At 39.1% G+C, this 13,510-nt stretch overlaps 1 protein-coding gene across 2 annotated transcripts in view; it reads left to right on the plus strand.

Annotated features, from left to right (window-relative positions):
- The first annotated feature begins 993 nt into the window (after positions 1–993).
- spon1b (spondin 1b) overlaps positions 994–13,510 on the plus strand; it is a 56,542-nt gene continuing 44,025 nt past the window's right edge. The window contains exons 1-2 of one of the 2 annotated variants that reach the window (XM_058074610.2): positions 994–1,431; positions 3,078–3,184. In XM_058074610.2, the coding sequence (XP_057930593.2) occupies positions 1,209–1,431; positions 3,078–3,184 (330 nt within the window). In that variant the 5' untranslated portion in view covers positions 994–1,208. The remainder of the gene's footprint in view (positions 1,432–3,077; positions 3,185–13,510) is intronic. The other variant, XM_058074609.2, reaches the window with a different exon arrangement.

Genomic DNA, 13,510 nt, shown 5'->3' on the forward strand with positions numbered 1-13,510 from the left:
TGCAGCAGTCTAGCTTAAAAAAACACCGGTTCATCAGCACGCTCGTATTAATTCACGAGATTCTTTAACTTGATATCACATAAAATGGCAAATTGACGAGATAACTGACGTTGTCCTCATAACTATCACACATGTCTCTTGTAATTTCAACAACATAGTTTGGTTCCTACATAGCTCGCCAGCGAATGTGTTCGCTTGTTACTTTTGGAGGGAATGGAAGTTTGCTAAGGTTACCGATCGATTCCTCAAGCTAGTACTCAACAGTGCTTCACGAACTTACATTTTAACACGTTTATGAAGCGTTATATAATAATATAAAGACATTTATACGGTAAAACAATAGTGGGAATGTAACAAACCTTGCTCCGTGCTGAAATTGGTCTCCTCAGATGAAATGTGGGGTCCGAACGAAGTAAGTTTGTGGGCGGGGCTTTGTTGCGCATGTCCAAAATTCTACCCAACGCTCTGGGTTGTCCAAAATAACCCAGCACAATATAATGGAAATCACAACCCAGCAGCAAATAACTCAGCACCCAACAGAGATAACCCAGCGAATTGGGTTCTCAGAATACCCAACTCAATAAAAATAACCCAATTAAATGACCCAACAGGCTCAACCCAGCGATTGGGTCAAAAAAATAACCCAGCATTTTTAAGAGTGTACTTTAAGGAGAAACTACATTATATTATGAGAGTGTTTCCTCCCTCTGAAATGTTCACCTCTAATGGCAACATTTGTTAGCATAGATTCAAATCACATGGAAACATGCCAAACATCTCTTTTTATTTAAGAAATTGTGAAAAAAAATCGAGTTCATGAGAAGTTCTCTCAGCACAGCTGCAAAGACAAGCCCCTGCGTGTGTGTGTGTGTGTGTGTGTGTGTGTTGGAAGGAGAGTTTCTAGTTAAGACCTTCCCTAGCTATGAGCCAAGGAGACAAGGGTGGTGCGCTCACTTATTGTCAGTTATAGGCAGCTTCACTGATCCGGGATCAGCAAGCAGCTCCTGTCACTGCCCCCTTTCTTTCTCTCCTGTGCGCTCCCAGTCCATGGCGCCATCCCCACCTCTTCACCTTCACTTGTGACTTACACTCTGCTGAGGATTCTTCAAAAAGGAACCGAAACACTTTTTTTGTTGCTGTTGATTTAAAGACCACCGTGTCGTCGCCCCCCCCCCAACCCCCTCTCTTCCGGTGCTTCTTGTATCGACATGGGAATGCTTGTGCTGCTGTTTTTGCATTATTATATGCTATCGAGTTTTGTGTGCGACGCTATCGCTTTCGTGGAGGAGCCGTCCGGAGGGAGACTGGACGGGTACTGCGGGCGTATCCTCCGGGGTCAGACACATGGGACCCGGCGTGATGGGCACCATGAGTTCCGTCTCAGAGTGGAAGGGGATCCTGAAACCTACCAACCCGGCAGCACCTATAGAGGTAGGGTATGTTTTTTTTTACTCCTGGTAAAGAAGTTTTCCAATGAGTTAGACCCGGAAATATGACTTTTATATACTGTATCAAGTCAATTATGAAAACAGCAAGCGGTTACTTGTTAAGTCATATTCTCATTCCTCTGAATTATATGTGTTAGAATCGGTGCCAAAATTCCTCCAAAACCACTCACACCCCCTCCAGGCTTCAGCAAGAACAGAGATAATTAGACAGCTTAATGTTGTAATGTCTGACCTATATTCACTTCCTCACCTCTTCCTGCTAGAAAGTGGACACACACACACACACATAAAGATCAGCAAAGATCTGGCTTCAATTAAGCTGACCCCTGGTATTTAACCATCAAACATCCTGCTTTCAGATATGATTTAAAAACACAAATCAGAATCAGTCTTTTAAAAAAAAATCTCAAACCACATTCAAGTCCAATTCCGACTGTTTACACTCTTTGAATGGAATTAGATCATAATTTATTTGATTATTTTTACACTTTTCCTGTGCAGGGTCACAGCTGAGTTTGATAAGAGCTTTGGTAAGAGGCGGGGAACATACACTGATCACACGGCACATACAAACTACCAACTATTCAGACTTTAGTCTGCAATTAACATAACATGCATGTATTTGGACTGTGGGGAAAACAAAATTATTGGAGCCTATCCCAGCCGTCTTCGGGCAAGAGGCGGGGTACACCCTGGACTGGTCGCCAGCCAATCACAGGGCACATGTAGACAAACAACCATTCACACTCACATTCATACCTATGGATAATTTGGAGTCGCCAATTAACCTAGCATGTTTTTGGAATGTGGGAGAAAACCGGAGTACCCGGAGAAAACCCACGCATGCACGGGGAGAACATGCAAACTCCACTCAGAGATGGCAGAGGGTGGGATTGAACCCGGGTTTCCTAACTGTGAGGTCTAACCACTTCATCCGCTGTGCAGCCCGAAAACAGAATTAAACCATTCATTCATTCATTCATTCATTTTCTACCGTTTATCCTCACAAGGGTCGCGGGGGGGTGCTGGAGCCTATCCCAACTGTTTTCAGGCAAGAGGTGGGGTACACCCTGGACTGGTGGCCAGCCAATCACAGGGCACATATAGACAAACAACCATTCACACTCACATTCATAGCTATGGACAATTTGGAGTGGCCAATTAACCTAGCATGTTTTTGGAATGTGGGAAAAAAAACCCACATGCAAACTCCACACAGAGATGGCCTAGCGTGGGATTGAACCCGGGTCTCCTAGCTGTGAGGTCTGCACACTAACCACTCGACCACTGAAACAGAATTAAACCAAATAAATGTAATCTCTGGCTGTGAGGCAAAGAAATTGTCACTCTTAAAAGGAAACAAAAGTTACAAAACTGAAACAATAATCCATCCAAATATGTATTTCTTGCTTTATTCATTACAACCCCCCTGGCTTATTCCAAGCTCTAATACCACAGTGAGATGTGGAGTCTATTTACAATGTTCTGCAGTAGTAATGCTGCTTTCCCACCATCATCATGCAGCGTGGATCCTGCATCATTGCAGCATGAACCTGATTGTCAATGTAAAGCCGTTTTACTGCCCAGTGTGTCCGAGGTGTTAATATACGCTCTCTGCCCTCCCTACAGTGATCCTGTTGGCAACCAGCCCTGCTTATTTCAGAGGTTTCACCCTCATTGCATTGAAGGAGGGCAGGGAGGGCACCGTAGATGATGACTACACCGGCCAGTTCCAGGTGAGATACTGCAGAAGAATGTACACTTTCAATTGCATGATACTGTTTACATGATTGAATGCGGTTATCATGACTAGTTTCACATTGGAAGCCAAAAAAATAGAACTTTTCCGACTGTTTGGTGCCGCTTGACTTTTAGACTGACATGGCGTTCTTCCAGATAAGTAACAGATATCTGTTCTAGCGGAAGATGGCGAGGAAGGAGTGGGGAAAGGAGGCGAGGGAGGAAGTCATGGTGCACAAATTGTCCATAGGTATGAATGTGAGTGTGAATGGTTGTTTGTCTATATGCGCCCTGTGATTGGCTGGCGAACATTCCAGGGTGTACCCCGCCTCTCGCCTGAAGACAGCTGGGATAGGCTCCAGCAATGAATGAATGAATGAAACTTTAAACAAGATTTGATTTGTTGGGAATACCCAAAATAACTTATTTTGAGTTTTTTTTTTAATCCATTTTAACATTTCTGAACTAAACTATGCAAAAAGTAATCCCTCATTCTAAAATGAATGTTATACTATAAACTTAATAATTAAAAAAACTCAACAAAAACTAGGGAACTGTCTAGAAATAGGATTCTAACTTTTGGCAAGTGGAAAATCATTTGTAGTGCAATGCAAAAAAAGGCAAGCCAAATGTAAAAAAAAAAAAAAAAAAAAGACTACTTAAAACTACCCAAAACGAGTGAGTTATCTGTTTATGCAAATTTTAGAAATCTTAAAAAAAAAAAAAAAATTAACTGTTTGCATGATTGAATGCGGTTATCATGACTAGTTTCACATTGGAAGCCAAAAAAATAGAACTTTTGGTGCGGCTTGACTTTGAGACTGACATGGCGTTCTTCCAGATAAGTAACAGATATCTGTTCTAGCGGAAGATGGCGAGGAAGGAGTGGGGAAAGGAGGCGAGGGAGGAAGTCGTGGTGCACAAAGATGTAAATAGAGGGAGTTTGAAAGAGCGCAGACCAGAGATGTGAGAGATTTTGCTAAGTAGTAACACAGCTCCTGCTGAGAGCCATCAAGGAGAAAGCCAGATTTCCTCAATTACCTCCTGTGCAGTGTAAACAGGAACACACATCTGTGGTTTGTGTTTGTACATAGTACAGGCCGTAACCAGACTCCAAGCAAACGGAGCAGGGGGTTTCTTTTACGGTGCCAGCAGCTTAGAAAGGAAACCCTCCTTTTCGTGGTTGTGACGTGTCTTTTTAGTTGTTTTGTTTGCACTTTTTATTGTCCACTTGGCTCTAGTGGGCTGTACACGAAGTCCTTTTTTAATGTTCTGTTAAATGAAAGTAATGCGATGTACCGTATTTCACACTTTTTTTCATAGGTTGGCTGTTCCTGCGACTTATACTCCAGAGCGAATCATACATGAAAATATATATAATTTGGGCTGCACCGTGGAACCTTGGTTTAGATGTTCCAAAAGGTCCGGCCCTAACCAAAACGGATGCTAACTGAATAAAATGTTACCATAAGAAATACAGTAATGTAAGTCCAATTTGTGTTGACACAAAGCACATTTTTATTAACAATTTGAAATACATATGTGTTATTTCTATATGAGGCTGCACGGTGGATGAGTGGTTAGCATGCAGGCCTCACAGCTATGAGACCCGAGTTCGATTCCATCCTCGGCCATCTCTGTGTGGAGTTTGCATGTTATACCGGGATTTTTTCCGGGTACTCCGGTTTCCTCCCACATTCCAAAAACATGCTAGGTTAATTAGCGACTCCAAATTGTCCATAGGTATGAATGTGAGTGTGAATGGTTGTTTTTCTATATGTGCCCTGTGATTGGCTGGCGACCAGTCCAGGGTGTACCCCGCCTCTCGCCCCTCATGAGGATAAGCGGTAGAAAATGAATGAATGAATGAAGAACTCTTGTTTTCTTTAGGATTGAGGGGGGTTCAAAATTGCTCTTTTGATGGAAAAAAAAATTTCGACCCCTGGTTTAGGCCTATCCCTTTCATTCATCATTTATGTACTGATATGCATTTTTTTTTATTGTTTTCAGCATATAACTATATGTGTGCAATGGATGAATTGGATTACATTATTTCTTATGGGTAAAAATGTATTTGGTTAGAGTACGTTTTGGTTAGAGTTGGGACTATTTATTAATCAGACGTCATTAATGATTCGTCAGCTTTTTTTCTACTTAATTATGCATTTTTGGCCTTGTGCGACTTATACTCCGGAGTGACTTATAGTTCAGAAAATACGGTGTTAATAAGGGCCTTTGTCTGCAGACAAAGAAATAGAGACAGGGGTGATCCACATGGAAATGTTTCCAGGTCAAAATGGAAAAAAAATTTATCATTTCCTCCTGTCATCCACGCGGTTCTGGTATTTGTTAAAAATGGCTTCCAAAGTGTGAAAAGTGTCATTTTTGTGTAGACATCACTGACCCGTGACCATCACATGACCAAAAGTGAGCGTTCATGACAAGCCAACATAATATCTGAATATTTTGACGGACAGGACTCACCCCAGTCGATATTCTCCTGATATTTTGTGACTTGTAAAAGTAGAGTAATTCCACTTTGTCGTAACTTTTGTCTTTTGACATCTTCGATGTTGGAGTTGGTACTGAAATATCAGAAACGACGTGATCAAATGAAATGTACTGATGTTAGGCTTGTGTAAAAGTAGCCTCATTCTGGACTATTGACATACATAGGACACACTTGTCTATAAGCCACCGGTATCCATTTTGTAACATGGATATTCACACAACGTGAAAATATGACGATATTTCTCAGTGAAGAAAACACACGAACAGAAAATACGACATCAGCGAAAATAAATCAGAGCGAGAGAAGCCACACAGGAATAGGAAAGCACATACGTAACTGCCACACAACCACGCTGTTATACTATGCTGCCCACTCTGAAGCATTTTTGAAGCTTTTCTAAACGTAAACATGTCAGATCTGTCATTTCATTCTTATTAATGGCAGCGCATATGTTCAGCGCAAACACCTCAGTGCCAGGGAAAGCCCAGAATAGAAACACTGTGGGATGAGCTTGAGTAAAAATGACAGTTTATGTATACCATTTGAAATGTGTTGAATACCATGATAATCCATCAGACGTGTTCTATTCTGGAAAATACAGTAATTATTCATACTTTTATGAGCATAATGAATGAGCTGAATGTTACAACATTGTTGTCATCTTTAAACAAGGCTGCACGGCGAACGAGCGGTTAGCACTCAGGCCTCACAGCTAGGAGACTCGAGTTCAATTCCAACCTCGGCCATCTCTGTGTGGAGTTTGCATGTTCTCCCCCCGTGCATGAGTGGGTTTTCTCCGGGTACTCCGGTTTCCTCCCACATTCCAAAAACATGCTAGGTTAATTGGCGACTCCAAATTGTCCATAGGTATGAATGTGAGTGTGAATGGTTGTTTGACTATATGTGCGCTGTGATTGGCTGGTGAACATTCCAGGGTGTACCCCGCCTCTCGCCTGAAGACAGCTAGGATAGGCTCCAGCAATGAATTAATGAAAGGAAAACCCAAAATAACTTATTTTGAGAGTGTTTTTTATTCCATTTTAACATTTCCGAACTAAACTATGCAAAAAGTAATCCCTCATTTTAAAATGAATATTATACTATAAACTCAATAATTCAAAAAACTCAACAAAAACTAGGGAACTGTCTAGAAATGGGATTCTAACTTTTGTCAAGTGGAAAATCATTTGTAGTGCAATGCAAAAAAGGGCAGGCCAAATGTTAAAAAAAAAAAAAGGACTACTTAAAATTACCCAAAATGTGTGAATTATCTGTTTATGCAAATTTTAGAAATCTTAAAAAAAAAAATGTAATTCATCTTACAAGTAGGCTAAAATGACTAAAAAATATATTTTGTTGTTCCAGGAATATACTGAAAATCATAACTCATGCTATTAAAAATGACAACCAGAAGTGCTCATTTTATTCATCGGACTTTCACTTAAATTTATAAACATTGTTTATACTCTTATTCAAATGGAACTTATGCTCAGACTGTAAGCGACGAATCCTAAAGGGTAGATAGGTAGTGTTTGAGTCTGCCTGTGTGTTTTTCCCATCCATCCTTAGATTAGAGTGGGACATGGGTCATATTTATCTAGGGCAACAATGTGTTATTGCTCAGGGAGACAAACGGAGCATGTTTGGATTAGGAGGAAAGATGAGCAGACTTGATATATTATCAAGCACATTTTTATCAAGGGTTGTGGTTTAGCTTAAGATAAACAAACCTAATCATTATAAAGTGTTTCATCCAAAGGCAAAAGTTTCATATCAAGACAATTACTTAGTCAAACATAACTCAGAGGGCTTTAAGGAACAGGCTGCAAGGTTTCTCATAGGATTTTTTTTGAAGCTGTGGTGGTGGGCTGCATTGGAGACGCTGTATCTTCTTTATCTGTATTTTTTTTTTACATATTTAAACTTACTGTCAGTAGTAAAATCAAAAATTTCACAAAAATGTGGATGTTTGGAAAGATGCTTAGCCAATAAGAAAGACAACCATACATATGCGATTCGAAATACCGTATTTTCCGGACTATAAGTCCGACTTTTTTTCATAGGTTGGCTGTTCCTGCGACTTATACTCCGGAGCGACTTATAAATGAAAAAACTGTTTATGTTACATAAACATTTTCTGTTCATGTTTATTTTTTGTGTAGCTGAATAATAATTGTGTTAGCATATCTTACACCTATTCAGCCTGTTTTCTATTCTTTTATTGTTAGAACTTGCCTTCCAAGAGGAGTCTGGAAAATAAATTACCCGCAAAAAATGCGACTTATACTCTGCGACTTTTTAAGACATTCCTCAAAAATTATTAAATTGTTGGCCTAAATTTCGAACAGTAAAAATGAGAAGATATTTTTCATATTTGCATAAACACAATAAACACATTCTTACCGTGTTTTTTTGAAATTGATGGAATATTGCATGAAGAAGTGACACCAATACTTTGGAAAGTAATACAGTTCTGGTGAAGCCCTAATTTTTTTTGGCTGTATTCTGCATTAAACACATCGCTACGGAAAATTGTGGGACCATACGGAGGCAAAATGTGTAAACACTGCTAGAATTAGTACTAGCTTGGTTCAATTTAAAGTGATAGTTTGACAACTGTACTAAATGTAGATACACTTTTTAAGACATTCCTCAAAAATTATTAGATTGTTGGCCTAAATTTGGAACAGTGAAAATGAGAAAAGATATTTTTAATACCTGCATGAACACAATAAACACATTTTTACCATGTTTTTTGAAGATTGATGGAATATTGCATGAAGAAGTGACACCAATACTTTGGAAAGTAATGCAGTACTGGTGAAGCCCTGACTTTTTTTTTGGCTGTATTCTGCATTAAACGCGAGACTTTGATTGATGGAAAGCCCAAGGCAAAATGCCAGTGCCCCAAGGTCTTCATCGAGACTTTGTTATTTCTAAAAGTCAACTCATCTTTAAGTGTCGACGTGACATTTCAATCTGTCACCTTCTCTTCCCTGCGCTTTGCTCTGGAAAGTTTCATCTCAGATATAATCGTTAAGAGGGTTTTTTTGGTATTTAGTTATATATTTATATTTTATTTGCAACATGCACTGTGTTTACACCTTCCCGACATAAACACACAGTTAGTTGCACACTCATATTATTCTTATTATCGGTATTCTCTTGGGATCTTCGGTGTATTCATGCCTTTTTGGCTTCAAGCTTTGGCTCTTTGTGTGTGATTGTGTGTGTGTGTGTATGTGTGTTTGAACAAGGTCTGCGTTTGCTTGTGCAGGCACTCTGTAGCTTCTGTTTACCGTCTCAACAGAGAGCGAGAGACCGAAAGAGAGAGATTGAGACAGACAAACCGTGGACACACACACAGACATGCCAGCCTCTGCAGTGAAAACAAACGCATCTTTGCCAGTCTCCCACACCTTTTCTCGTCCTTTCTCATCTTGCATCTCTTTTTCTGCCGGAGCTTCAATGCAGCACACATACCTACCAACAAGTATCAGGATGAAAAGGACTTGGGAAGATAATTTTGACTATCAGTGACTGATAGAGTCTCTGCCCATCTGTATACACAACTTTGTTTTCCAGGCCAGTTGAATATAACAAGTTCCAAAATCAAAGGACTATTTTTTTCTGGTTAAAGTATATCATACACCAAAACAAGGATGAATAGGTAATTTTCAGTGTTACACACTTCATAATTTTGTTAACTGACATATTCAAATTACTCGAAAAATTGCCCATTTTCAAGATAATGAACTTTAAAGCCAGGGGTAGGCAAATATTTTGACTTGTGGACCGCATTGAGTTAACAAAATTGTCCGAGGGGCTAGAATATTTAACACACACACACACACTATTTTATGCTTATAATTTTCCTTGAATTATTTGTCTAATTTTATCTGTAAAAGTGTTATACTATCTAAGTGTTCTCATGTCCCTTTTTTCAGGAGCACTTTAAACATCATTCATTCATTCATTCATTTTCTACCGCTTTTCCTCACAAGGGTCACGGGGGTGCTAGAGCCTATCCCAGCAGTCTTTGGGCGAGAGGCGGGGTACACCCTGGACTGGTGGCCAGCCAATCACAGGGCACATATAGACAAACAACCATTCACACTCACATTCGTACCTATGGACAATTTGGAGTCGCTAATTAACCTAGCATGTTTTTGGAATGTGGGAGGAAACCGGAGTACCCGGAGAAAACCCACGCATGCACGGGGAGAACATGCAAACTCCACACAGAGATGACCGAGGGTGGGATTGAACCCTGGTCTCCTAACTGTGAGGTCTGTGCGCTAACCACTCGACCACCGTGCCACCCAGACCACATCAAATTATGTAATTTACTTTAACAGTTTTGTTGTTTTTTTTTTTACTAAATAAGACATCCGACTCGCAAGTCATGTTGCCAGTTTGTATGTTAAAAGTTGAAATACTTACAAAGCAACAAATTCAAACGCTTTGTGGGCCGCATGTGGCCCCCGGGTTGTAGTTTGCCCACCCCCTGATCTATGCGCTGTAGTCCCTTGATATCCTTGCAAAGATGCAAATCCCATTACCATATTGTTGTCTGTGTAATGACCTGTATAAATCACAAGTGTTTTAAGCCATTATTTGGCTTAGAGAATGCCAAGACTTTTGTGTTGTGGGAGGGTGTAGCAATGGAACGGCTCATAGTGTTCATTTTTTTTTAACTGGCCTGAAAGACGAAAAAAAAAAGAGCTAGACAATATAAAGGGCCATCGAAGTGGTCGTTGTTATGCTCAGCACATTTCACCAATGATTGTTTTGAGGAAGTTTGCAGTGTTGCCAGAAAGCTGGGATAGAAGGCAAGACTGAATCCTTCAGCTGTGCCTTGCATAAAATATTCTTTATGACTTTTATGTCCGACAAGGAAAATCAGTCATTTCACTTTACGCTCAAGCTTTCACATTAACACCTAAGACTAAACCAAGTTGGGTCTAGATCTAGTGTAAATAAAACGGTGTAATTCTGTGTTGTCAAATTGTACAACACATTGTAATTGGCTGTGGTATAGTCTGCTACTGTTTTGTAACATTTTTGCCAAAATAGTCCCTGAAGAAAGTACATCTAATTCACAAAAAATGCTAATTTTGATACTTCACGAATGTAGTCTGACTCAATGCTATTTCCAAACAGTTCCTTGCATCGGAATTTGACGTATGTGGTTTGTTGCTTAATCGTCCATTCGACATTTCTTCTTCTCCTTGGGTATGTTTTTTTTCAATGTGATTCGCCATTTTTACATGTAGTCGCTTTTTGTATGACGTCACAGCTCAACATCAAGTTGACGAAACACACCAGATTTTAAATTACCGTATTTTCCGGAATATAAATCGCACTTTTTTTCATAGGTTGGCTGTTCCTGCGACTTATACTCCAGAGCTACTTATAAATGAAAAAACTGTTTATGTTACATAAACACTGGACACCTTTTCTGTTCATGTTTATATTTTTTGTGTAGCTGAATAATAATAATTGTGTTAGCATATCTTACACCTATTCAGCCTGTTCTCTATTCTTTTATTGTTAGTGCGACTTATGTATGTTTTTTTTCTACCTAATTATGCATTATTGGCCTTGTGCGACTTGTACTTATAGTCCAGAAAATACGGTATGTGCTATTATTTTCACATTTAGATAGGGATAGTTTGTAACAATTTAGTTAGTAACAATTTTCCGGACTATAGTAAGTCACATTTTATTTTAATAGGTTGGCTGTTCCTGCGACTTATACTCCAGAGCGACTGTTACATAAACACTGGACACCTTTTCTGTTCATGTTTATTTTTTGTGTAGTTGAATAACCATTGTGTTAGCATATCTTACACCTATTCAGCCTGTTCTCTATTTTTTTATTGTTAGAACTTGCCTTCCAAGAGGACGTAATGTCTGTTTTGGTCAAGTAGTTAAAATAAATTACCCGCAAAAATGCGACTTATACTCCAGTGCGACTTATGTATGTTTTTTTCTACCTTATTATGCATTTTTGGCCTTGAGCGACTTATACTCCAGTGCGACTTATGTATGTTTTTTTTTCTACCTAATTATGCATTTTTGGCCTTGAGCGACTTATACTCCAGTGCGACTTATGTATGTTTTTTTTCTACCTAATTATGCATTTTTGGCCTTGAGCGACTTATACTCCAATGCGACTTAGGTATGTTTTTTTCTACTTTATTATGCATTTTTGGCCTTGAGCGACTTATACTCCAGTGCGACTTATGTATGTTTTTTTTCTACCTAATTATGCATTTTTGGCCTTGAGCGACTTATACTCCAGTGCGACTTATGTATGTTTTTTTCTACCTAATTATGCATTTTTGGCCTTGTGCGACTTATACTCCGGAGTGACTTATAGTCCAGAAAATACGGTAATTATTGTTTTTATGCTAAGTGCCCAAACACGCACAAATGCTTTTCAATTTCAACTCTTTTTTTTTTTCATTTACAAGCACAATTCTACACTAACTTACTCACAACTGTGTTATTTACACTGTTCTTAATTTAACATGCATGGGTGAGATGCTAATATTTACTGAAATATTACCCTGCTCTGCATTGATCTGAGTATTAAATACATAATTCATTCAAGGACTGTGGATATGGAGCTATTCTTTCCACTATATAGTTTTGTCTGCTTGATATTTTACCATTATTTACAATGTTACTGTATAACACTCTTACAGCATATTGTATCGTCTGAGCAAAATAACTGTGGCACATACAACATTTGTTTAAAACTCCAAATTCTTCACGTTAGTATTTTTAGTTAGAAAATACGGTAAATTGCTACTATTTTTGGTTGCATCATATATTTGTCACATATTCTTAAAAACAATGAGAAAACATGTGCTCTTGCTTTGCATCCCATAATATTTGGTTTTAGTGTCTATTTATTTAGGGTTTGCAGCTACCAAAACAATGTGTAAGCATATAACACTATTTAAGTAAGGGAAAATCTGCATGGGTCGTACATACTGAATCCATAATAATGGCAATGTGTACCAAACAGTATCAGACATCATTTCGTAGTTAAACTGTACATTAGAATATAAAACCACTAAGGAATAAAACAATCTATGTTTCACATTCCGCATTCACACAGAACACTTTTGTGTTTCTACTTGATTCTCAGCCTTCGACTCCTTGTGCTTTTCTAACGCCTTTGCTGCATGCCTTCCTTGTCTCTCCTCACACTCCTCTGTTTGCTTTGTCTCCCTCTTCCAATGCCTTTTAGCCACTTGTTTGTGTCTGCTTTTGATTGACATGGCTTTAGGCTTAAAGTCACAATGAGTGAATAAAGAGGTACGGGGAGGCATCATTGCAGAAATCCAGCACCGGTTTTTATGTTTGCTTGAGTGTGTGTTTCCACACTGGTGTACACACATTGTGCATGGGTGAATTTGCATGTGGCTTTGTGTGTGTTACAGAGGAGAGACGTGCAAGTGTGTGTTGGTGTGAGAGAAGGAAAAATAACCACACTGGGACCCGGGTCTCAAGTCAAGGCAGCTGGATTTCATTGGTTAAATGTGAATGTTTGTAGGTTTAGACTTTAAAAGGCTCCAACTACCAGACACATCTTGAATACACGTCACAAAGTAACTGAAAGGGTTGCTTTCTTTCTTTCACACTTTCACATTCAGCTGTCAGTGTCTCTCTTTGAATTATACGTACATTTGCATTCCAGTTATAAGAAGGGATAGTTACACGGAAGACATTTTTACACTTTATAAAGTACTCTGACTTTTGTTTTTTTGGGTCATTTCAGTGTTAAGATAAGATA

Source organism: Doryrhamphus excisus, linkage group LG1 (genome assembly GCF_037039965.1).
Source record: "Doryrhamphus excisus strain RoL-2023G ecotype Guam linkage group LG1, RoL_Dexc_Guam_v1.1, whole genome shotgun sequence".
Classification (NCBI taxonomy): Eukaryota; Metazoa; Chordata; class Actinopteri; order Syngnathiformes; family Syngnathidae; genus Doryrhamphus; species Doryrhamphus excisus.